The sequence below is a fragment of the Lepisosteus oculatus genome, chromosome 3 (genome assembly GCF_040954835.1).
Source record: "Lepisosteus oculatus isolate fLepOcu1 chromosome 3, fLepOcu1.hap2, whole genome shotgun sequence".
NCBI classification, from domain to species: domain Eukaryota; kingdom Metazoa; phylum Chordata; class Actinopteri; order Semionotiformes; family Lepisosteidae; genus Lepisosteus; species Lepisosteus oculatus.
Window position 1 is genome coordinate 26,511,859 of NC_090698.1, and position 27,270 is coordinate 26,539,128.

General features: G+C 38.7%; 1 protein-coding gene across 2 annotated transcripts; it reads right to left on the bottom strand.

The window, feature by feature from the left end:
- Positions 1-1,801: 1,801 nt before the first annotated feature.
- ddx4 (DEAD (Asp-Glu-Ala-Asp) box polypeptide 4) lies at positions 1,802-26,899 on the bottom strand. Of its 2 annotated transcripts, none has more exons than XM_069187064.1 (21): positions 26,880-26,899; positions 24,700-24,741; positions 22,653-22,692; positions 20,873-20,932; positions 17,574-17,627; positions 17,348-17,407; positions 17,083-17,175; positions 16,926-16,994; positions 16,513-16,563; positions 16,236-16,277; positions 14,535-14,579; positions 13,935-14,077; positions 12,050-12,202; positions 11,293-11,447; positions 7,987-8,116; positions 6,787-6,953; positions 5,278-5,423; positions 3,498-3,597; positions 2,943-3,213; positions 2,751-2,858; positions 1,802-2,620 (listed from the first exon to the last, which is right to left on the bottom strand). In XM_069187064.1, exons 2-21 carry the CDS (start codon positions 24,721-24,723, stop codon positions 2,549-2,551), a joined length of 1,983 nt encoding a protein of 660 aa, XP_069043165.1. In that variant the 5' UTR covers positions 24,724-24,741; positions 26,880-26,899; the 3' UTR covers positions 1,802-2,548. The 2 variants fall into 2 exon arrangements, with proteins under 2 accessions (XP_069043165.1, XP_069043164.1); XM_069187063.1 differs by lacking the exon at positions 26,880-26,899 and adding an exon at positions 26,503-26,684.
- Between the last annotated feature and the right edge of the window lie 371 nt (positions 26,900-27,270).

The following is a 27,270-nucleotide window of genomic DNA, read 5'->3' on the forward strand; positions in this document are numbered from 1 at the left end:
AAAGGTTTGAAAGGAAAACAATACCTTCAAAACAAAGTCAATCAGCCAGGAGCCTCACTTCAAGTTCATAAAACATTTATAATTTTCTTTCCCACTGAGTCCTCCTCAGAACAGGTCAGTGAGATTAAAGTTGTCCATAATGTAGGCTCTCAAAACACTCAAAATAAGCTATAGCCAGACACTCAAGATCAGATTTCCTGTTATTCTCATCTTGTCCTCAAACCAATTAACTAGATATAGCCACCTACTTAAAATTACAAACTAGATCTGCAGGAACCTAATCTCCAAAAACAAAATAAACCACCACCGCTTTAATCCCCAATTGTGTGGAAAGTTTACAAAGCGTTCATTCATGAAAGCTTTACAGGTTAGATCCAGCACAATTTTTCAAGAGTGGAACACAACCCATAGCGAACAAACAAGTGAAAAGGTATGTAAAAAAATAAACAGAAAAAGTAGATTGAAATCAAGGACTTCAACACAATGGCTTATACGTTAAATATCACAGCATGGACAGTTCTGAATGCCTATACTCCCAGCTCTAAGGAGACCTAAGGGACTCCTGCAAGATGATTGCTGGGGCACCTGTCAAAGAACTTCAGTGACAAACACAGCTTTATTTGCTAATGCTTCTTGAGCTTTAGGGTTTAAGGTGATGGCAAGAAACTCCAATGGTGGTAAGACAACAGCAAAATAGCGGAGGGTAGGATCGAGATGTCTATACTATTTGAAGTGCAAGCAAAGCAAGCCAGAAGCCTGCAGATCAATTGACTGGTAGCATAGGCAGGTTACACAGGTTGCACAAACTAATGCACATCTCAAAATAAAAGTGCGTGGTCATGCGATGCCAACCCAAAGACCTCTGTAGCCCTGACAGCTTGGTTCCAAAAACGAAAGGTTCTTGTGGTTCCTTCATGGTGTAGGGTTTGAGTCATTTTCTACCTTCGGCATCCAGGCACCAGCCGACTCTCTCACGCCGGACACAGGTGATGCCTCAGTATCCTATTAAGTGACTTTAATGTTTTAGGTCCTAAAATCTAGCATCTTTTAAATTACTGGGTCTACATTTCAGCTGTGCAACAAATATTGGCTCATTTCCTCAGAGGCTGGGAGCCTCAATTCCCCCTCACTCCACAAGTGGTGCACTCAAACCATTTATCAGTATCAAGTGACAAATTGTTTAACAGGGCTAAGAATTTCAGTGGACTTTCCTACTTATAACTGCAGGGTGGATAGACCACATGTTCTGAGTTTAAGTGCATTTCCTTGAGAGTATATACCATTTGTACTTTTTGCAAATGTTGCTGTACATGTCATCTGAGTGTGAAATGAGGTCCCCCCCTTTCTTAGCTACAGGTATGAAAATCACTACAACAGGTATGACTGTTGTAGTGATTTTCAAAGGTATGAAAATCACTACAACAGTCAAATACAATATGCTTATCTGGATACTTGAGCAAACCAAGATATAATGAACATTTTGTTTAAAAGCCATGGTTTTATTTCCCACATTCTTTTTTCAGAAAAAAGTTGGCAAAGGGGGGCCTTCTTTTGGTGTAAATCAAGCTGGTCATGTCTCATTTTTTCTAAATTGCCTCAAAAGCAGCTATAAGACTGAGCATTGGCCAGTGTTAGGTCTGTTCAGTTGTACAGTTTTCTGTAACCCCAGGCTCATTTTTTTAAACGGGCTAGATCAGCATTTTCCACCCAAAGTTAACATCCACTTCCAATGGTGTTAGAGGGGAAAAAAATCCTGTACAAAGTTCCAAACATTTGTAGAATAAATAAGTGACACTGAACAGAGAATAATCACTTTAATGTGGAATTAGATTTTTCAGTTCAATAGATTCGTCATTGTTGGATACTACACTTAAATATCCTTATAGTTCAGACCATACATCTAAAACAATTTAGGAAGAACCTTAAAACAAATTACAAGTCTGAAATTTAGAGAATGAACAAAGTATGAGTTGTAAAGCTTCAGTTTAAAAAATAACTTTCAAAAACAGATTCACTTTACCATTTCAATGTATAGTAAAACTGTTTTGCAATATGAAGTAACGAAAAGGTAACCATAAGTTACTTAATAAATCGGTGACATGGTTAATTTAGCAAAACTGAAGTACAGTATGTAAACATCTGAATGCAACTTATTTCTATAAACCAACATTCTACTTTACAAAAAACAACAAATATCAAGCAGCATAGCGGAAACCAATTTTTTTTAAATGTCCATTTAGTCTGGAAATGTGTAATTTTAGATTTACAAATCTGAATCAGATTATACCCACAGATTTTACGTACCTGTGACCAAAGACTTCGCACTGACAAAACTCCAGACTAAATTAAGACATTTGGCAGCATGTGCTGGTTAATAAAAAAAAAAAGCTCAAATAAAAAATAAACAAACACTAAAACTGACACTGTAACACAAGACTGGATTTATCCATTTCTAGATCTGCGTTTAGAAACACTACCATAGTTATCATCAGCCTCGCTTTCAGTCGACTCCTGCCTCTGAGCTGGAGATCACACGGCTGTCTTGCTCTCACTCCCAATCTTCTTCCACGTTTGGTTCATTGATTGTGGTCGGTCTGGCGACTTCTTTAGCAAAAGAGGCCTGTGGACAATTATTCTGTCAGTCACCACAAACTACTACAGCTACAAACAGCAATTTTGACTCTTTGCCTATTTTATGAAATAAGGGATAACGATAAGCAGGATATGCATGCAATTTAAAAACCACATACTTTTCGAGTGTCTACTGAAGCAAACACATTCCCACGTGGATTATACCCATAAGTACCACATGCACTGAATGCGATTTCCTCCAGCCAAGACGGTACTTCTTGTTGTGCCTGAAATTAAAATCAAATTCAGCAACAGATATTTTTGAGGAACATCAATATTTTGGATAGCAGATGGGAAAAAAAAAAACTTACATCTGAGAGAACCTTCACAAGGGAACGCGCTAAAGGAGTATCGTAATTGGGGTCGAAGAAAGAGACGGCTTTCCCGGTATTTCCACAACGTCCTGTCCGGCCAATGCGATGCACATACTCGTCAATGGAAGACGGGAGGTCAAAGTTCACAACATGCTGTACGTGCTCAATATCCAGTCCTCTGGCTGCCACTGAAGTTGCAACCAAAACGGGACATTTTCCAGTACGGAAATCTCCAAGAGCTTGCTCTCTTTCTCTCTGCTCTCGATCACTAAAAAAAAAAAATTAATGCCATAAAGTCTTCTACAATGGTAGAGGCATTCTCATTTGCAGTTTTACCAGAAATGAACAATTAAAATGGACAAAAAAAACAATCGTAGGCATGCTTGAATTTGTACAAGTTAAACTGCTAACATACCCCTAACAAAAAAAAAAGCTTAAAACACATTCAAGAAACCTGTAGCACACACACACACACGTGTTAAAATCTCCATCCTGGAAACATTGTGTATTTCTACCCTTCACACCCCTCCCAAAATGAAAAGGAATACCTACCCATGAATACTTGTGGTGGGTATTTTTTCTTGGCAGAGAAATGTAGCAATGAAATCTGCTTTTCTTTTAGTGTCAACAAAGACCATTGTACGCTCGTTACCTACAATAAATTATGTAAAAAACCAATACATACAACATTAAACAATTTGAGAATTTAAAATAAGCAAAATACAATATCAACATCACGATTTGGGAGAGTTAAACAAAAATAACCAGCATTCCAGAACAGTAGCTAAAATATTTTTAACTGTACACTCACAGTACAAAGTTGTTACCCTTTTGCAGGGTTACTCCAACACCCATTAGTGTATTAAAACATCTAGAAACTTCATTGTGTTTTGATTTCAACAGATAAATGCAAACCTACATTTTAAATACATTTATGAAAAGGAGACACTGTACAACAATTTTACAGGATTAAGATCCTTTTAGGGGGCTAGTTGTTTACAGACCTACATGTTAATTGTGCATTTAAATTTGCTACGTGCAACCAAACTAACCAGTTCCACATTGCTAGCATTTTGGGTGTTAATCTGAGGGCTCTGAATTGAAAATTCCCATTGGCCTTTACCAATCATGGCCTCCTAATAATCCCCATCTATAAACTGGCTTCATTACTCTGCTCTCCTCCCCACTAATAGCTGATGTGTGGTGAGCGTTCTGGTGCACTATGGCTGCCGTTGCATCATCCAGGCGGATGCTGCACATTGGTGGTGTTGGAGGGGAGTTCCCATTACCTGTAAAGTGCTTATAGTGGAGTGCATTTACTTTACCCAAAAGGGTTGCTCATAAAGAAATCCAGAAAATGTCAGTTTGCAGATCACAAGCACATACATTTAAAAAAATTCAACCCTACACTGAACAATATTTGTCATCAAGAAGAATAAGGTCATAAAACAAATCTGCTTTGGTACATCATATTCAAAGCTATATTTCATAATGGACAGCACTTTTCACAAATTACCATACACTAAAAAAAAATCTAAGAAAATGTATAAATGCATTGTAGTTATTTGTTCCAATCACTTATGAATCGTTCACTAGGAAAAACCTGGTGGACTTTTCCGACTACAATTATCATTCAAATGAACTGTTTTAGCATCTATGGTCAAACCCAAGTAGTTAAGAAAATTTCACGTTTATTGACTGCCATGGTCTTGCCAGTTTTGAGTATGTTAAGTATCAAATTGCTTGGTTTCAACATATGTACACATGACGCCAATGCAACAAAAGGAAATTTAAAAAACAGGTCAGTCACAAGAAGTTGCAAATGAACAGGTTTATTCCAGATTTAAAATTTAAGGTCCCATTTTTCTGTGCCCATCAATGTACCATGTTCAATACATAAAAAAGGCCTAATATAATAAACGGATCTCAATTTCATTCTGGAAATTTGTCTGGGAATGGCGTTTACCGAGTTAGTTAAATTCACTGCAGCCAGAAGTAAATCAGACACCATATACATCTTTCACAAAACCTCACTTGAGCCTTGGCAACGTGTAACACCTCAAAATCCCAACATGCCACTGTTTTTTTTTGGGGGGGGGGGGGGGGGGGGGGAATCTTAAGGAGAGTACTATTATTCCATTGCTCTTTGGAACTCGAACAAATATTTAAAAAGAAAAATGAGCATAAATCAAGAATCAGAAATATATTAAGCAGCTTAAAAGTTTGGTTTCAATATTATTTTAACTAAAAATGTACAGTTTCCCCAGTTAACTACATCTGTTTCAGTTTTGCAATACAGCTAGGACATTTAAGTATTGATAATGGAGATTACCTGTAGTTTGCAGTATTTCAACAAGCTTCTCTCGCTTTTCAAACTGGGTGACCTGCTCTACATATTGTTCCACATCAGTACATGCACCTCCTACTTGGCCAACCACAAGGAACAGGTAATCTGTCTTCAGAAACTCTGCAGCCAACCTGTAACCATTAGAGGAAAAACGATTGTCAGGCCCTGAAATCACCAGCCTCACAGCAAACCCTACCTACAGAAGCAAAACTCTTCAGAAATTGAGTGAAGTCCCGGGAATACTGCTATTTTTTCTCCAACAATAACATCTTCAAACTGTTCCAAGAAAAGGCAGAGACCTTTTAAGAAGTCATACCCCCAAAAATAAAGGGGAACTGCAATCCCAATTTCTCAGACGGGTTATTAAATCTCCATAACAAAATAAATTGATAATATTGCTAATTTCTACAAAGTCAAAATTACTTGAATCTTGAATCTCACTGTGAGAAGTACTGTATGTTATCCATTTTGTCGCAAACCAGTAGTCTCGCCACAGGAAACAATTCACTGAAATGTGATGTGGACCTTCCTGCTCACTAGTCGCTGTATAAAACTAATTTTGCCCTTACTTCAAAATTAAACATTTCTGTAACAATTAACTTACTTTGTTACCAACATTTAGTAACAGGTCTGAGAAAATCTACTTTAATACACAATTTTTATACAATACTGACAAAGTGACCACGCAGTAGAGAAAATTACATTATAGTGAAAGGCAATGCTCTTGATTAATTGTCCAGCAGTATTAAACAAGGAAATCAACACAAATCACTTTAATATTTGCTTAACCCAAAAAAAATACATCAGCAAAAATAGTTCTGTGCAACAATTAGAAAAAAGATGAAGTTATTTAAAATACCAGACATGTTCATGAGAGTAATCAATGTTGAACTTAAGATTCTTTATAAACAACCCCCTGATAAAGTAAACCCCCTTGGGTTTTACGCATACTTTCTTTGGCAAAGGCACAAGATTCAGAACTAATATGTATATATTTAGACCTAGTTTTTGGTGGCTATGCACTAGGAAGAAGAGTTCACACAAGTTGTACCTGGCAATAAAATGAAGTTATTAAAAGTAGTGAAGTTGTGAATATTGAACTATCGAAGCACATGAGAATGTATAAAATGTCCCTTTTAAACAACTGATTTAAATTGATTGATTATTCAATCAGCAGATAACCCAGCAAACTCACAAAAAAGGCCTTCAAGTGCATTCAGTAAAGAAACATTTACAGATTAACAAAGTTACAGATCTTTTGACAATTCTACAAGCATTTACGTTCTGTGACTTAACATAAATGCTTTTGTCAGAGTGCTATCTCAACACAAATTTCTAAACTTCTAGCCTCCTTTTCTATTTATACACAAACAGAAGACAAGTGCTATTTGCTGCACAAACACCAAAGAACGTTGTTTAAATGGTCAAGACTCATTTTACTTTAAGATCATTTACATTATTTGTATTAGTAAAGTTATTATTTAGGAAGGTTACCTCTGAATTTCATCTGGGTAAGTAGCACTGAACATAAGAGTCTGACGATCTTCTTTTGGAGGCATACCAGGTGACGCAACCAATCTTCTCATTGCTGGTTCAAACCCCATATCCAACATACGATCTGCCTCATCTAGGACCAAGTACCGGACTTTGCTTAGGCCAACCTAGGGAAAAAAATTCTCAGTAAAAACAAAAGGCTTTTAAAACATTTTATAAATCTACAGGATACGGACATGATATTAACAAGGACAGTACAGTGTATGAAAGCCATCATTCGCAAGATAGAATCCAAAACAAAGAAGGCACAGTCACCATTTTCTGTGCTTGTTAAAGCAAATATAATTTCAAGTATTGAATATTTCATATTGAATGGTATTGTGGGACAAGCCAGGAAATAAAAGTTCACTGCAGTATTTATCCCCCACGTACTACAAGCTTGCATACATCAATGAAGCACCAATATGTTGAGGCGTGCTGGAAGTACACTATTTTGGGGCTGATTGAGTGGCAAGGACTTAAACTAATGCATTAGACCAACATTAAACTTACTTGGGTTTTGTTTGTGCTTGGATGTCCCAAGAACAGACATTTCTAGCAATATTAGCTAGTCGGTAAACACAGTAACATAAAATATTACGTAAAATTTAGAGCAGCTGAGAGGGCAGTAAACACTCAATCATGTATAGGGGAGTACTTACTGATCTGCCTGACGGTGCCTAGATAGCGATATTGATAGTGCTACACTGTATGACAGGACAACCCCTAGTTGGATAATAAAAACGAAAAAAATACAACAAAATATATTACCTGTAACAGTCCTTTTACAAGCGTAATAAGGAACAAAGTAAAACCTTTTACCAATGTTCCTTACAATATTTTGCATGTTGATACTGTTGATAGTGAAATCTTTCATCGCGGATGTGCTGCCTGAGGCCAAAAGAAAAAGTGCCAGGAGTCTACCCAACAGTCAAATATTGGGAACGGAGCTGAATAAAAGTTGCAGTCCAGTTTGTATCCAACAAGGACACAAGGATTTCTTACTCTCCAACAGCATCTTCACCTCAGGTGTTCCGAGATGATTTCAGGTTGAGCACTTGCCATTAACTTGCTCGAGGCCCTGTGATCTAGGACTTAGTAGTTGGCAGATGCAGATTAAGACAGCATTCAACAAACACCCTAAAGAATCTGAAGTGTTACCTTTCCTCGTCCAATGATATCCAAAAGTCTCCCAGGAGTCCCACATAGAACATTGCATCCCTTCAGCACCTCACGGATTGAGTAACCTGTGCTTATTCCTCCATAAACAACAACAGGTCTCACACATGTCCTAACATGTACCAGGAAAAAATAAAATAAAAGGAAGTGGTTTTAAGTTTCAAAAATCAAATTTTAAGTGTACGGGTTAATCAAAAGTTATATACCCCAGTATCCAAAAGGTAAATAAAACACTGAAAACCTAAAATTCATTCACCTCCTGCTGAGCAGTCAGTGAACCCAAATTCCAAAGTTCTTAAAACCACAGGGATGTCTGTAGACAAAATGTGTTAAAACATTCATTTTTATTTTATAGGCTATGAATAAAACGTTAGGCCATTTACATATGAAGAGATGCATTAATGTTATGAAGTGAAAAAACCCACGCAGCAGTGGAGGGAACCGATTTTACAACAGAAACAGCAGCAGAGCTAAGGAATTTTGATAGACAAAACAAATCTAGCAAATAACAGTACCTTTCACCCCTTTTAAAAGTTCTCTAAACGTTGAATTGCAATGTTTGACACTAACAGTAATCACAAGGAAGCATAGGCTGAATAGCTTGTTTACTTGCAACTTATCTACACCATCCGATAGTAGTGAATCAATTCGACAATCTCATCCTGCCATTTTTTTTAAAGCAACCAATGCAACTGCTTCAAAAACTTGGCTTGGTAACTTGTTCCCACAACCCTGAGGAAAAATGCGCCTCCTGCTCTTGTTTTACTTGTAAAACCTATGGTAGTTTCCACTTGTGACATCTAGTTTGAACTTCTTATGCTGAAGTATTTTTTGAGGATCTCATAAGGGGTTCAAGTACTTATCTGAATCTACTTTTATTTTGGTCACAGTGGTGCAGAAGTTAAGGCTTTACAGGCCCGAGACCCGAATATTCTTGACAATCTGTGAGGAGATTGCAAAAGTGCAAAGCATGCAAAAAGACTCAAGAATATTTCTGAGCTAAAAGAGTGAGAAAAATTCCAAAAGCAAGAATAGATTTGTTTCCTATAAGCAACATTTTGGAAGCTGTAATTTCTGCCAGTGGACACATTACCACTTACCAAGAGCTAACCACTGCCCAAACTTTTGCACAAGCTATATTAACGGTTTTAACTTGAAAATCTACAAATCTGTAAATACTAATGGTGCTTTAAAATGGTTGGTATGATGTTTGGTTTAATTTTGTACCATGTACAGGTTGCTTTCTGTTCATTTAGATTCACTGGATGCCTACACTTCTGCACACAAGTTTTTGATGGCCATAAGATAAAATGTGATTAAAGCTGGTCTAAAAGGGAGGTGAGCCTGAAATTCCACACTTATAAAATGAACACAAAAGAATCTCATTTTTGTATTTATCCATTGTTGCACTGAAATCCTTGTGTAGACTTACACAAAATCATGTGGCACAGGAACATTCCCTATAGTACACTTATCCAACCCATTTTTCCAGCTTCTCATATGTAATTACTTTTCAGAATACTTGAAATTGTTTTTCATTCATGTGTAAAAAATGTATTTCTTTGGAAAGGGTGTTTAGGCACTGTACATGGAGAATACAGTAGGAGATCAATCTGATCACTATCCAAGTCAACGTAATTTTAACAAGGCTTAGACAAATGCAAACTAGAAGTGATGGGTTTCATGTCCAACTGTACCATTTTTGAGTGGGAGATAAAAATGGGCAGAATCCTTAATATAGCAGAACGTCAAATAGCCAGTCTAACAGATCAACAATAAATAAGAGAAAGTTTAGCCCTAATTAGAAGGGGTTTGGCTATTCAACTTGTGCACGTTAGATTACCTGGTCTCAGGACTTAAAGCTTAATTGTCATCTTAATTCTATTTACATCCCCCTAATTATTACAGCCAGCACAGAGTTTGACCATCATGTTATTAGGCACTGTGCACAAAAGCATACTTAGTAACCAAAGATGCAACCTAGTCCATCTATTTTTAACAGCTTCATCCAATCAGGGTTGTGGGGGAGCCGGAGCCTAGCTCGGCAAGCAACAGCCTCAAGGAGAGAGACAGCCCATCACAGAACACACACCTGGGCCAGTTTCAACAGACATCAATTAGCTCCCCAGGTCCAGAACTGACCCCAGGATGCCAGTGCTGCGAGGCAACAATGCCAAACACTATGCCAACATGCTGTACAATTGCATCTGGATGTTTTTCACATCTTGATCCTGCACAGCAGTTACAGCACTGACTGAAGGAGGGACGCACCCCTCACCAACAGGACAGCAAGATGCAGGAGCCATGTCACTGAGCGCCACCTGGCAGAGCTCATCCAATTGTGATCTGCCACTTGGGGACCGCAGGTTTATCCGCTAGAGGCACAATCCAGGCTCGAACCCTTGATCCTGGGGTCCATCTAACCCACCATTATTGGCTGAGAAAATCGTGGTCTGTAATACAGTTTCTTCTCTGAACATCAGATCTAACCAAACCAAAAACCTGACAATTAACAAGTATGAATGGTTCCAAAGAGAAACGTGTTCATAGTAACATTTAAATGAAAAGTATACATCAAAATAACAGGACATTATAAAAGGAAAGTGGCAAGTAAGCCACCATTAACTACATGTCTAAGTCAACAGACAATCTTTCTAATAGCAAAACCTGTAATTAAGCTATATGGCACATTTGTAATCCACAAGGAACCAGGTAAGTGAAGGTGCAATTTATTTTGATAGAAACAAGAAAGGAAGAGCAAGTGTTCTTCCCCCCAACATTAAGCTTTCGATCTTGCTTGGGGAGCAGTAAGGGATTTCACCTCTCTCCTGTGTTATGAATACAGAGGAAAAAAAGCAAGTGGTCTTTTCTTTTCAAAGGGTTACCAGGATACGCTTGTCATATTAACCCGTTTTCTCATATATCCAATTCACCTGTTATTACCGTGACAAACTTTAAATTCCTGATTTCCCCAACCTTTTTAGATGGCTGATGACTGGATACCCATTGCTGAACACTTCAGCCATGCTATATGAGATCCAAGAATCTTATAGACAATGGCACCTTATTATATGTACACAGTGATCAAATTAACTCCCCCAAATGAGTGCTCATTCATATCACCATTCTCTACCTAGACTTAAGAATTCAAAATGTGAAAAACCTCTTCCCAAGTGTAACTGTTTATTTACTTTTAATTGTTAGGAGTTTCAATGGTTGCAGGTTTTTCCCTAGAAAAACATCCTGCATTGATTAAATCTGCATTATGAAGCCCAGTTGTTTACTTACCCATAAGCAAACTTCCTAGCTTCCAAATAAATCTGGTTGATAAGCTCTCTTGTTGGCGCAACAATTATGGCTTCAGGCTCCTGAACCTCACTAAACCTGCTGGCAGCAACACCATCAGCCATCATCTTTTGCAATATTGGCAAAAGGAAAGCAGCCTGCAATGAAAACAGATGGTTTATTTTGACCGATTTCTGTGCAGAATGTCATTTATAATTCTAACCCTACGAATCACTCAAAAGCCAGACAAAAGCATATCCTTCTAATCTCTCTCGATGAACAATTTTCATCGGCTCTGTATGACCCCCTGAGCAGATCAGGAATCCCAAATTTCAAAAGTTATGCCTCTTTGCTCCTGCACAAAGCTGACACTAATTTCATCTTTTGGACATCATTATTATAATAGTCAAATGAACTCAAAAGGACAACCTGTCTTCATCATCGATCCTTCAAGAATAGCCAAGTGCACCACAGCATTGCCCGAGGTGAAATCTGCCCAGCTTAAATCTGTGCCCTAAACTCCCCAATGTTGTTACAGCACTTTGGATAGACCGTTTTGGATGCAAATGTTTCTGACTGTACATCATAATTCATCTACAGCTAATCCATCTATGCTCTTTTGATTCCACAACTTTCTCCTTTGCAACCCTTCTTACATTTTAGGCTGGTGGGGAGATATTATGTATGGATATAATATCAGATATCTCCAAATGAAAAACATAGGCCTTCTTATTTGCTACACTGCATTAGCCACGCTCACCGTTTTTCCAGATCCTGTCTGTGCACATGCCATCAAGTCCCGTCCTGACATAATGATGGGAATGCCATACTTCTGAACTGGAGTAGGCTTCACATAGCCCGACCTACTGACATTCCTGCTTAACGTGTCACACAGACCAGCCTCGTCAAATGTCTTTGAAAAGGGGAAAAGCAAAAGCAAAAGCAGTTCAAGATGGAATAGCATGAATGTCACACCAAACCTATGTTTTGATTAAATTCATGCAATATGGACATTTTGTGTCCCAGGTAGAAAAGTTGTTTTATGATGCTTGTAAAATCGGTCACATGAGAATCAAATATTATCTAAAGAACGTGGCATATCCTCCAAGGAAGCATTACAACCATAAAGGTTCACATTCCAAGGCCAGTTTAATCACTAAATTAAATGCTTCACCTAAGAATTACAAAACCCATTTAGAATGCTGCTACATTTCATAATGTCTCTATTTTAGATGTTTCTACAGCACCATGACAGCAGACTTCAAAAACTGTTTTTAATATAGCCAAGTATTTAACTCGGAACTAAGAACAATCAGCATGCTGATGTTTCTAGTAACCAGATGTATCCCATAACTGCAATTATCTCAATATCTAGCCTTATTTCTCCCTTCTTCTGTATCTCAGATCAAGTTCTAAGTCCTTTTTTGTGCTTATTTGTGTAGCTTCATAGAAGCAATGGAGATATTGCAAACTATGGCACAGGTCATAGAATGTTCATTTAGACAAGTGATGAAAACGATGCTGGTGATGATGAAAATTAAACATTCATCATTTAAACCAACAGTTTTCCTTTGTTGATAAAGTCAACATTCACTGGGAGAGCTATGCAGTTTAGGTGGATGGAGACTGATTTGTCAAAGACCAAAGCAGAACAAAAAAAAAAGCTAATTAAACCAATTACAGGACTGGCTCTCAATGAATTATCAATAAAATGTTTGCTAAACCTTTTCCATTTGTGCAAGAGGGACAGCTGCTCCCTTCTTCTGATACACAATTTTGAAAGACCAGTCTTCAAAAAACAAAACTAGGGCTTTGTTGACTTTCTCCCTACAATAAATTAATCTACTTGTTAATGTAGTGGAAAAGAAGGGTAAATTAACATGACCTATTTCAAGCTTCTATGTTGACACGTGACTGAAAATACACTTGTTGCATACAGACTGAAATCCTAGTAATCCGTTTCAACACGGATAAAGGTTGTACACATCTGGGCAACAGCTTTAGGTAAACCTGAATCTAGGCTAAATCCTACAGTTAAAGTTCAAACTACTCAAACTCTTGTCCCCAGACTCCCTTTGCTTTGCAATCATCCAATTTTCCTAAATGATCAGCTACTTAGATGACATCCCTACATAAAAATATATCTTTCAAAAGAAGCTTTGATAATGCTGCTTAAAGCTCCCTTGATTGCTGAACATAGTTTTTGTGAAATTGTATTTTATATATATTATTAATATAGATGCAATAGGCCATTTATATATTCCTTTTTCATTACAAAGTTTTTTTTAGATAAACAGTCAACATACACATTTCTGGGATGCTAAGGTTTCACAAGAACACAGAAGACACATAGAAAGGACTTCAGAAAATGAAAATTCTAACCATCAAAACATCAGCAGGCAGGGGATGTCGTAGTTCAGATTGAAAAACGCACTGGAGAAGACTTCACACCAGAAATTTGGGGGCAGAACTAACTGATATAAAAATTACTCATATATCATTTCCTATCACTTCCATTCCTGTACATGGTCACAAGCACCTAATTAGCACTGAATCACTGAAAAACTAGCTGGAAATATTGGCACTGGAACACTGAGTGGAAGACCAGTTTACTGGCACTTGTTGCTGGAGAAAAAAATACTTACAAGAACAGCTGTTGGAGGATTAGCACCTGACACTTCCACTAGGATTTCATCATATTTAGCAAAGTTGATCCCAGTTTCATAATGAGAAAAAATGGAATCCTCATCTTCAGGAGGTGGGGGGGGGACATAATTCACTTTGGGTGCTTAGAAGATGAGGAAAAAAATACAAAGGAGGAAAAAATCCAAAGTGGGAAAAAAGGTAAAGTTAAAAACCCACACAGCTAAATTACGTGCACAGAATTTAAATGATGATCATGTGATATGCAACTTGTGAAAGAAACTAGTCTGTACCAATGCCAGGTTAGTACAGTCAATACAAACTTTTTCCTTACACCTTGGTGTCCAGACTTATAATTAGTAAATCAACTTATGAGTAAGCACAGCTTATACCAAGAAAATTCACTTTTGCCTTTATAAGACTTCATTAACAATTCACAATTTTTTTTACCACAGGAAAGAGAAACCAGTGTGCCAATTTACCGTTAACATTAATGTTAGACAAAAAAAGTTATTTGAATTTCTATACCAAAACTAAATTGTTTTTGCTGACCAAACTAGTTACAATACTAAAATTGTAAACTGAAAACAAAATAAACCAACCTGCTTTCTCTGCATCTTCTAAACCCTTCTCAGACCTAAAAGAAGCTTAAAAGAAACAAAGACGGGTTTTAACATGAAGACAGTCTTGTCAACTAAAACAGCATGTGCCTGTTGGCATAACCATGTTTTCATTAAAGATCAAAGTGGCACAACATTTTAAATATGTACTGCATAACATTGCGAGACATGGAACAATTTTGGACATGAAAGCTACAGGAAATAATTGGGGGGGTTAAAATCTTTGCTACGAAACATCACACATTTCGTAGTCAGTGGTCAAGAGATTTATTTTCAAGTCACAATGAAAAAGGGGCTGAGTAAGCCAAGCAGTCACTGCTACATAAAAATCAGCACCTCATTGAATTCAAGACCATTTAACCCGAGCTACTCTCGGCTGACTTCAAGCCACCGCCTGCGGAACCCAGACTTGTCGACACCTAAGGTCACACACCCCAGCAACTGCTGCTCATACGGCTCCAAAAACCCTTCTGCATTAAAGGCAAAGCCTTTTGTTTCTAATAGCTTAAAAAGCAGATACTTCCTAAACTGAAACTAATGAGCATTTACTCTTTGCCCACAATAAACCAAGCAAGATATACTTTTGAAGCGTTCTTGTTTTAAGTCCTGTTTTTTTTTAAATGACCATAACATCTATTAGACTGAACAGCTTTAAGGTGTTCTGCTTATCTATTGATATCTATCATTATCCAAGTAGGGAGTAGGGCTTGCCTAAGTTATCATCCTGTGTATACATCTCATCACCACTTTTTCAGGCTTCTGTTTACATATGTACAGATAAAATATGTACTTAAACGCAAACTGAAATGGAACTGTTTCAGTAGTTCTGACAACTGACAAGCTACTTTGAAAACTAAGATTTGTTATGCAGAAGCCTGAAGGATGAATTCAGGTCCTACATGGGTATTCACATAAGTTGCACACACCACATCATAAATGCATTTCAAACCATGTAATGTAAAACTATGTAAATGGGGAAAAAAAATAACGACTCACTATACAGCTCCACTACTAAAAAGGTGATCAATAAAAACCGTGTACAACTTAATCACCAATTTTATCCAGACTCTCCAGTGACTGTTAAAACCAGTATTCTGGCTTATTTCAAGATACACCTGGATCTATCCCTAGATCAATCGACCGAGAAATGAGTTAAACTAGGGGCTCTCAACATAGCAGGTTTTATAGGAAGCCTTCATATAGTCTAGATCTAAAAATTAGAATTTAATTGAGATCAATGAATCGAGTGGCGTATAATTAAGTAACTTCAAGATTTGGCACAAAAATCAGAATATTTTTTGGTGCTTAAAAGACTCAAGTTCCTTTCACTGAAACATGGCACATTTAACTGATCAATTGCTCAGTGTTCTCTTTAAAGACCTGGCAATTAAGGGTAATATCTGGACTGAGACTGTCCAGCATCAGGATTGGAGAACCAAAATTTGTAAATTCGTTTTTTTGAAGGGCTTAGTAATTAACCTTACAACTCAAAGATCTACTCATTACTCACACTGTATACAGTCACTAACCATGACTCATATCTTGGTTTCCTTTCCTGCTTGGAAGAAAAAGCAGCACACCTTGCCAAAGCTAATGCACTAAACATGTAAAAATGTCTTTGAAGGTCATGCTTCTGTTTAGCTTGAATGGGTTTAATTCACATGCATGTTGAAGTGTTTATACCTTTTTCAGCACAAACTTCTTCATCCCTTCCTCTATAACCACCTAAGAAAAAAAAAAGGGTGAAGACTCAGTAGCTTGGTCAGGGGTCATTTACACTGGTAATACTTTCAACTAGGACACAGCAGACAATATAAAAATCTATTCAAAAAACAGATTTAAAAAAGATTTTCTATCCTTCAAAATGCCACCATTTTAAAACTTAATTTAAGATTAATTCCTCTATTCCAAGAACAGGGCTTACAGACCGAGATCCAGCATCCCAGATTAAATTTCTCACCTCGGGATCGTCCACGTCCGAACCGCACACCTCCTCTGTCTTCCTCCGCACCTGTGATGGGAAACAAACAGTTAGGTCCAGCATTGGATCTTTTCATAATGACAACACCCATTACTCCTGAACACTAACAGTACTACAAAGTGATACTGTTACAGACAGCCAACAGAAAAACACGACAACCCACCTCCAAAATTAAGGAACTCATTTCCTATGCACAGCTGAAAGCCCACAGCCACTCAGAGGCTGCACTGAAGCTTCATTAGCATGAAAGAAAAACCGCTCTCTCTACAAAAGGCTTTGAGCCATTAATGGAAATCAACATCACAAGCCATTGCTACATTTTCAAATTCATAAAGAAAAGTGGAAACCATTTGAATGCTCACTGCAAAGGACAAAATCAAAAGCCAACCCACACAGAAATCCTCCAAATCCTCCACTTCTTCCACCAAATTCATCGGAGAAGCTGGAACGACCACTGTTGTCTAGGCGAGAGTTGGAAAAAAAATGAAACAGTCACTTGCAAAGTTCAAACGAAAACGATAGCTGTGAAACTCTTATATACTACCTTACCCTCTCTGAATGCTCCTCTGCCTCCACTCTCCACCCTGCGAAAACCTCTTTCTTGCTCACCGCAGGAGTCAAAGGAAGAGCTACCTCTGTACCCTGCAAAATGAAATCAAATTGAGCATGAAAACAAATCTTGCCTACCCCAATTAAACATTCTGTCTGCATTACATATAAAACTCACTTAATTCTGCTCTACAAAAATTTAGATTACACCACTTTAAGATGAAGATGACCACCTGACATGTTTTCTGATTGAGGACAAACATACCTGCAGAGTTAAAGTTCCTAAATCCTCCCCCCCCTCCTCCTCTCTGGGATCCTCTGCCACCTGTTGAGTCAAAGTTACAAAAAAAGTTTTAAACTGAAGCCCCAAACCTTCAAATTCCCAACAAGAACAATGGTCTTGCACAAAAGCCAAACTGCCTTCAAAATAAGATTCTTACAATAGCAACTCAATGCAAGTAGCTCATTTTGAAAAGGGCAGCATTACTTACCTCTCTGATTGGAAGAGCCACCTCTTACATTACTGCTCCAGGAGCTCTCATTATCTAACGCAATAAAAGAAAATAGCAAATTTGAATGAAATACACCCTTATTGGCCTTTTTCATGCAATACTGAATAACTAATAGAAGTGCCAGAACAGAACTTGTACTTTTTCAAAATACTCACCCCCTTCCACTAACATTGCATTTTGTGGCATTAGAAAGTATACATCCATACAATATAAATTTTAATACTTAGAACACAATACGTTGGACTTGATCTGCAGTAGCTCACAATTTCTGAATAAACACCTATTTCCATAAATTCACCAGTAGGGACTAGGGTGCACAGTCACAACTGAGGTGAAAGAGGAAGAGTAAGAGATAGGAGAAGCTTCAGTCTGTCAAAGACTGAAAAGAGGGACAAAAATCCATCTTTCTGCAGGAGAATAACACAAACTAAAAAAAACAAGAATGTCCTTGAGTGGTGCAGTCACAATTCAGACATTAATCCAACAAAAGATACACGTCAAGACCTGAAAATTGCTGTCAGCAATCCCCAATCAACTTGGCAGAACCTAAGCCTCCCTGCAAAGAATGAAAGAAAATTGTCCTGTCCTGGTGTGCAAAGCTGGTTAACATTCCTAAAGAACGTCTTGCAGCTATAGTTACTGCTAAATGTGCATACATCAAGGACTAACTCAAGTTAGCAAAAACTGATAAAATATTGATTGCTTTAATGTTAAGTTTATGCAGACAAACTTTCACCCATTAGTGTTCAGTTTGAGCCTTCAGGTGTGGATTTTGTTTCACAAGAAAATTGAGCTGCGATTCCACTGTCACAGAACATTGTTTTAAACAGCTGCCCAACGCTGGCGCACGATTTGCACGAATTATGTCAATCAATGACTTTCAGTGCCCACAACACTTCAGCAGGAAGTGAATCGTTAGACGTCTGTTTGCTTGGCTGTCTCCCTGCGTGAGGCGATCGCGCACACCTTCGCTGCACTAGCTGCAGAGGAGTTGAAAAAGGTGCCGATTCCACTTGTTTCTCTTCTAGCCTTCTCATTGTCGACGTGTTTTTTTACCCTTCACGCGACTTGCTAGTGCAGCTTCACGCACGTTCTTCACGTCAAAATTTTCCCCACATAATTTACATCCTGCACATCCTGGGTCTTCAACTTTTTGGAGCTATAGCTTGAATTTTTCATCTGTTTACCAGAGGTCACTGAAAACACATTTACCCAGCATTCAGCAGCCATATAACTCTGCAACTCACAACTGGTAGCCCACTGAAGCTTAGCATGTGAGTCTGGTCAGTACCTGGATGGGAGACCTCCTGGGAAAAACTAAGGTTGTTGCTGGAAGAGGTGTTAGTGGGGCCAGCAGGGGGCGCTCACCCTGCGGTCCATGTGGGTCCTAATGCCCCAGTATACTGACGGGGACACTGTACTGTAAACAGACGCTGTCCCTTGGATGAGACGTAAAACCGAGGTCCTGACTCTCTGTGGTCATTAAAAAACCCAGGGCGTTTCTCGAAAAGAGTAGGGGTGTAACCCCGGCATCCTGGCCAAATTTCCCATTGGCCCTTACCAATCATGCGTCCTAATAATCCCCCTCTATGAATTGGCTTCATTACTCTGCTCTCCTCCCCACTGATAGCTGATGCGTGGTGAGCGTTCTGGTGCATTATGGCTGCCGTCACATCATCCAGGTGGATGCTGCACATTAGTGGTGATGGAGGGGAGTCCCCACTACCTGTAAAGCGCTTTGAGTGGAGTGTCCAGAAAAACACTATATAAGTGTGAGCAATTATTATAATTTTTACATGGGCACTAGGCTAGCTTACGGGTCACTATAATGGTAGCGATGACAAGGCCGCAGCCTCAAACAAAATTACATGTTAGAGCTATGATAATTTGGGGTCAATTAAAAATTCTATGACTTTGCCAAAACTTATAGATTCCAAATTTTTCCTCACCATGGGAACCCTGACTTACTGAAACACAGCAGTCTCATGCAACCAACTCCACATAGTCAATTCAAGCTAATGCAAAAATCTGAAATATTTTGTCAGTACCAAAACTACAGCAGTCAAGATGCCAATTAAAACAAGTCAAGCAGATTCACGGGGAAAAATAACATCCGTTTACTAGGGAAAAACACCAAAACCAGGTGTGGATACGTCAAGTAAAGGCATGTTTCGTTTAGAGGTCACACTGGTATCCGATATGCAAATTACATTCACCACAAGAAAAAATATTCTTCCTTATGAAAGAAGGGGTAAAGATGATAAATCCATGTACATGTCTTAATGTAGTACTGTTTAGCCAACAGCGTTGTTAAACATGTTTGTCAGAAATAAAAGGTTAAGGCAGAATACAGTTTTATAGGTGGAATAAATTTTCAGCTAAACCACAAGTCTACCCCAACAGCAATAATGTAAAGCATTAAATCCATATGAAGAGAAAAGAATTTAAAAAATATTTTGTTCTGGTAAACAAAGAAAAACAAAAAGGTAGGATTGTGCTGCTAAGTTACCATAGCACTGACACATTTCTGTAGTTAATTTGCACCTAAACACAAAACCAGAAAAACATTAATTTCTAGTACGCAACACAACAGTTACTTAAAAAAAAACAAATCTTCCCAAAGGCAGAAGCCGGGGAAAGAACTGTTTAATTAAATTTATGTCCTGAAAAACACCTGATTTTTTTTTTTTTAATTTAGAGCCCTAACCCCAAACTGTATTTTAAGTATTCTGGTCATCTTCGGGCTTTGGAAATTTCAAATGTGGCTATGAAGGTAGCTTTGACCTGATGGTATCAAACAATCGGGGGAAGTGTTGCTTTAAGAGGACTGTGGCAAGCTATGAACGTTTGTAAATAAAGATTAAAGATTCAGGAGCTGGATGTAAGTAAATCAACCAAATGATAAGAAAAGACAACTTAATAGGTGTTTTCTCCTATGCTGCAGTTGTTGACAGAACTACATATTAAGGGTTTAATTACCTATTAATACTAAACAATTGACACAAAGTGATTTCCTTTTCTACGAAGGCATCCACTCTTACATCACCCCCCACACAGACAGTTTAAAGCTGCACACAGGCTCGAGGTCAAACACTCAAATTCATGAAAATTAATTTGCCCTTTTATTGCACTTCTGAAATTTTAGAACAGCAACTGGCACAGCATCTGTTCTTGGATCAAAACATGCTTCCATAACACAAACCAGGAGGAAAAAAATGGCCTGCTTGTTCTTCTGTGGGCAGGTCTCTAGAGTGAATAGTTTCTTTTAAAAAACTTACCATTTTGACTGTAAGAAGGCCTATCTGAATAGAGGCTATTCCAGGTCTTTGTTTCATTACCTGCAAAATAGAAAACAAAAACTGTCAACATGAGACAACTCCACAATAAAAACAGGCTGTTTTGCCCACTTTTTACTAACCGAATCTGGGATTCCACCCCCCCCCAAAAAAGGGAAAAAGACCAAACACAGTAACAGAAAACAACTCGGCATAAAGCTCTACTTTGACACTTGAGGAAAGTTCTTCATTCTTGTACAGAACACAAGCCTTTGATAACGGATCTTCATACATTTTTTTTAATAAGGTATGTGTCCAGTCAATGTTTAAACCATTCTAAAACTGAAACTCATGAAAACCCCTTGGAAGGCTTTTTGAAAAACACTAAAAAGTATGGAAAACTAAGCTTAAATAAAGGCACAAGTGGGGCTCTACAAATACTAGAGGATACAGGACTTGGTAACAGTAATTTTCTTGATGTCTGAACAGGACTTCCAATTTGGATTACGTTTCCCACAGAAACAGAAATCACTACTTAACAAAAATCTCTAGAGTACAGAAAATGTAACCAGAAACTTTCCCACTGTATTTAGCGATTGTGAAATCACCTTATGAATATAACGACTTAACATTTACACTTCAGATAGTTCAGCAATTAACTTGTGGTATGGGAAAAAGGACACTAGGGGGTAGTGTTCTGCCACTATCAAAAGAGAATTAATTGTAAATAACAAGGACTGCAATAAAAAGTTTAACTAAAAATTAAATCTAAATAGTTTTAAGAAAAATGTATACAACTGCTCAAGACAACAGCATTTATTTGGTATTTGAATATTTCACAGCAAGCAAACTGTTAAACCTTAAGGAGGTTTGGACATAGCTGAAAGACAATGGGGGATATTGACAAACATGTCCTATTAGAAATTCTGCTTAAAAACTACTTTTCAACTCCCAATGTAAAATCCATTCTTTGGGAAAGGGACATGGCCCATGTACATTGATCACAGAATGAAAGTTAGCAAGCAACGTAGGCTGTACAAAACTGAGTTAAGGGGTTCTAAAGATGCAGACGTCAAACCTGCAAAGGGACAAATTTTGAACGTCTCACATGTACTTTGTTTTCCACTTCAGTGAAATCCATTCACGATCTCAAACTCAAATTAGTCTAAATCATTCCTTACACGTATATACGCTCTTTTCTGGACACTCCACTCAAAGCGCTTTACGGGTAATCCACCTGGATGATGCGATGGCAGCCATAATGCACCAGAACGGTCACCACACATCAGCTATTAGTGTGGAGACGAACAGGGTGACTAAACCAATTCAGAGACAGGAATTATTATTAGGAGACCATGACTGGTCAAGGCCAGAGGGAAACTTGGCCAGGATGCCAGGGTTACACCCCTACTCCCCGGGATTTTTAATGACCACAGAGAGTCAGGACCTCAGTTTTACATCTCATCCAGCGCCTTTTCACAGTATAGTGCCTAATGCCCCATCACTATACTGGGGCATTAGGACCCACACAAGCAGGGTGAGTGCCCCCTACTGGCCCCACTAACACCTCTTCTAGCAGTAACCTTAGTTTTCCCAGGAGGTTTCCCATCCAGGTATTGACCAGGCTCACACCTGCTGAGCTTCAGTGGGTTGTGAATTTCAGGCTTTTATTGCTGCAAATCTCCCAAGTTACTAATTTATACTTTTTGGTAGTTGTTTAACAGCAGGAACACCAGTCACTTTCCTGTACAATTTCCTTCATTGATTGTCTGCAGTTACCTACCATTTGTCAATGCATTGTAAGCACTCTGGGGCATGGGGTCCTGCAAAGAGACAGCAGATCATAAGCAACCTTTCATACTATTCATTACTATTATTTATTACAGTTTACAGCTGGACAAAACACTTAACACCTTAAATTGAATTAAGTCAACTTTCTGATACCTTTAGGTAGCTGTCCCTGGTTTTTAAGATGGAAAGTTCTTGCATTTAAATGACAACTGTCAAATTAAATTTTTAAATCAAACCTAAAGCTGCTTCAAATCACTCAATTTAATTTCAGTGATTGAATCTTTTTTAGCCCTTGATATAAGGAGGCCTTTATATCTAATGGGTCTTCTGCCGAAGCCAAGTTAAAGTTTTGAAAATGGAAAACTTATTATACACCCCAATGTATTGTGCACCCCAAAATAAATTCCAAAAAACCAAGGCTGATCCTCAGCCTAGATTATACATGGGGTTTGCCTTAATTATTCCAAGATTTCCACCTGAAAGGTTAAAGTTATGAAAGAACGGCATTTGAAGGTTCATACTCAAAACCCAAAACTGCAGCAAAAATATTAGTTTAAAGCACAATGGTACTAGAAAACTGTTTAAAAGAGAAAAAGTATGTTTTTGCACTCTTGAAAGCATTTAAAATTTTAACTACATGTAAATCAATATACAATGTAGTCTCTACCTTACAATCTGAACCACATTTTACAGCAGATTTGATAAGTAAAACTTTCCAACAATGGGTCATGCAACCAGTTATCTCCTTTAATCTCTAACACCCGACTCCTTCACTCTCCTAATCCCTCTCCCCGAAACATCCAGGAACTATCTTCAATTTATGTCTTTCCCCTGATTTTTGAAGAACATGAAGCCTTAAGCTCCTTGCACACGTAAATGCAGGAACTGCTGGTGCCGATTTGGTTTCTCAGCTACTTTGAAGCACTGTGCTGCTCGGCTTTTCCTGCTGTGTGTCCTCGGACCAGTGCAGGTTCCCTGCCTGCTTCAAATCCTCTATCATCACCGCAGTTCAGAAGAAGGACAGAATAACCTGTTTTAATGACTACAGATCAGTTTCACTTCCATCGGTCATAATGAAAACCTTTTGAGCTCTTGATACTCCGATACAATCAAAACAACCAGCTTCATATCTTGACCCACAACTTGTCTACAGAGACACTAAGTCAGTGCGTGATGCTGTTAATATTCGCTTCCACTATATCCTGCAACATCTGGAAACTTCAGGAGTACGCTACTCCTTTTTGTTGATCTGAGCTGTGCATTCAACACCCTCATCCCAGCACTCCTCCACAATAAACTGTCCCACCTGAATGTTGAATGTTTCCCTCCCCACCTGCCAGTGGATCACCTCCTTCACAAATAAAAAGGTAATGTGTGGATAGGCTCTTATTTATCAGACTGCTCATCTGTGAGCCTTGAGGTGCACTGCTGCTCTCCTCATTACTTGACTCCCTGTATACCAACGACTGTACCTCCATCAGACTCAAGTCTGCAGGTGACACTCCCCGGTGGCTCTTATCAGTAAAGGAGACTAAAACGTGAACAAAAGGGAAGTGAATGTCTGTGTCAACAACCTCCAGGTCAACAGACTCAAAAGAGTGGAGTTTGACTCCTCTCATCCAGGACACCATCCGTTTAAAAAAACGTACCTCAGGCAGACACTACCTGTGCACATATTATATATATATATAGGAACAAGTAATAGGTTTATTCCATGCTGAAAAAAAGAAGAAAGAGAACACAACGTTTCGGCCGTGGAGCCTTCTTCAGGTGTGAAGCCCTACACACCTGAAGAAGGCTCCACGGCCGAAACGTTGTGTTCTCTTTCTTCTTTTTTTCAGCATGGAATAAACCTATTACTTGTTCCTTTGCAGCCTACGCATGCTGACGCAGCTACCCACCTTATATATATATACACACACACACCTGTGGACCTCTGCGTATATTGTTTTTATTTTATGTTTTCGCACCAAGTCACCAGATCTGAATTTCTTGTCTATGCAACATACGATTCTGATTCTGTCATTAAGATCACTTACCACGTTGTCCTCCCAGTCTTCCATGTTTTCTCAGGGTAAGTGCTAGAAAAGAAATCAAAACACCTTTACATTGCAATAGATAACATCCACTTAAAGCAATCATTCACATTCAGGAAAATCAAACACTCGTGTATTACACATGTACGAGCTCTTTGGCTGGCTTTTAAGCTCCTCCTCTTCGTTCTATCACCATGTACAGCAACCTTGAGTTTTGGAAAGGTGCTTCATAAACCAAATAAATAAAATCCATAAATACTAGTATTATTAGACCTTCACATCATTCGTTAGGGGGGACTGAACCTTTTCAGCAGTAGCCCACCCACCCCCTCCCCATCTTTGGGGCACAATTCCCGACCAGATCAAAAACACACCCTCACACTGATATTTTTAAATCTCGCCTGAAGGCTGACTTGCTCTCGATGGCCTTCGACACCTAACAATTCTTTTACTTTCATAATTGATGCACTTTTTGGAATTTCTTTTTCCGACTTCTACACATTTTTGTTGTGTACAATGCATGCAAAGAGCCTCGAGATCGCCCCGATTGAAAGACAGGAATGAAACCGACTGCCGAGAATGAGGACAATCGCGCATTACATGTTTTTGGAAGATTGCAAGAGAACCGGCTCACACAGCTCTGCCAAAGCAAAACATCAGATTCATATCCCCTCTCGTTGTTTCGAGAAGCTACTTTTAAAGGCGCCATATAAGATCGTTTATTTTTACGGATAAAATAAGAACGCAAAAGGAACGAAGACGGCCATCACGGTGCAGAGTCGAGGTGAAACAGAGGAGTTCAGGAAATTGGTTTTGAATCAGGGATCCTCAAAAGTTTCATCCTCAGTCCAACGGGAAACAGTGCTCATGGTGCATCTGTTCACCTGCAATTCTCTCAGCACCCTCTCCTGATTGTATCTGGGCTACTACTTGAGGAGTAAGTACTGCAAAAGTGTCTTCGCACCGAGTCAAAATTAAGCTCCAGACGCGGCGCCTTTTGTCTTCTATCGTTTTAATTTACTTAACGAGCAATTAACACAAGCATGGCCATCACCGAAGGTGCGAACGTACAGCAGGCTTTCGATCAATTGGAGGGAAGGCGGGATGATTTTCCTTTCCGCTGCTCGCTTGGGGCAAATTAAATTATCATTCAACATCTCAGTGCATCTCTTCTTACTGGGATACGTTGGTCGGTTTTTTTTTTAAGTCGCTTCAAATATTCTCGTTATACGAGAACACACACCTGCTTCCAATCAGCAAAACCCTTAGAAAGGCGGGGAAAACCAAATCTAATACATCAAGCCTAACTACACAATTTAACTATAGCTCCTTTAATTCAGAATTAGTCTGAAATCGCTTCGCAAAATACTTCACACACCAAATAACATCTAACCTAAGGGTGTCGTAGAAACTCCCGGGAAAACGTTTCCTCCCAAACGAGGCGCCAAAAAAGCCAAGGCTGAGCAGGCCCGACTTGCGAGCAAACTCAACTGCAATACTAAAATCACCATTTAAGTTGTGTATTTAAGAAAAAACGACAAAGCGTTGGAACAGTTAATCATTTGCAAATAAAACCCATTCACCATTTTGCATAGCGCGTATATATATATATATCGGCCTCAAAGTGCTTGTAATAAAGACGAAAGGGCAATTCAATATTTTAAAATGACAAGAATTACACCTGACGCCAACATAGAAGGGAAACGGAAAAAGTACAAAGACATACAACTACACTAAAACATTCACCATGCGGAAAGGTACGATTTAAAGAAAACGGAACTACATACTCGGTTGCACATTACTTACGGATTACTGATTTTATTTACGTCGTTATTTTAACGAAAGAGATTGACTTCAAAGCAAATAGCTCCGCGCCAATGTCCCCCAGTCCCGCTTCCACTCGGTCTCGAAAGAAGCCGCGTTTCAGCTCCGAGCCCGGTTATCAGCTGGAACGAAACACGTGGGCAGGATCGCGCGCGTCCTTCTCCCCGCTCGGCACCGTGACGTCACGACACACGAGTCAATTTCTTGAAGTCAGCGCGTCTATCTGCACCTTGCTCCCGATTCTTCATCGGTTCTTTGTTCCTTTTTACAGCTGATGGGCGTTTTGATACATTTTTATGCTAAGAGGCCCTTAAAGGTTAACTGAGGTACGAAATGGGTTACAACCGTATACCACTTACTGAGGCTCAGAACCGCACTGATTCCGTCGTGTTAACTGAAACGTAATCAACTGGAATCTCCGGAGGTTCGTGAGGTTCAAAAAGCATTCAGGGTGGGAATGTGTGATACTTTGTCAGTCCCACCTGTGTCTGTTCACCTATTACACCTATTAAGAGCGGTTAAGAAGCAAACTCTGAAAACAAGTTGGGGAGACGCTGCTTAAAGGTAATCATGTAAAAGTTGACACATGAAATTAAGGGTATTTTAGAAACCAAGACTTGTGAAGCTAAGCAAGCATTTTGGAGGTTACCTTTTAACTTGTGTTTCATAACTAATTTAAGATTTTTCACTTTTAAATAGAATCTCACTATTAGGTCAATAATAGGTCACAATCTCACAGGTACGTGGGCA

Coding starts and splice junctions, on each gene's coding strand:
- ddx4 (XM_069187064.1), bottom strand. CDS start 24,723: ATGGAAGACTGGGAGGACAACGTG. Junction 6,954..7,986: donor ATATCATTGGACGAGGAAAG/GTAACACTTCAG, acceptor TTTTTTCCCTAG/GTTGGCCTAAGCAAAGTCCG. Junction 2,859..2,942: donor TTGTGAAGGTTCTCTCAGAT/GTAAGTTTTTTT, acceptor TTTTAATTTCAG/GCACAACAAGAAGTACCGTC.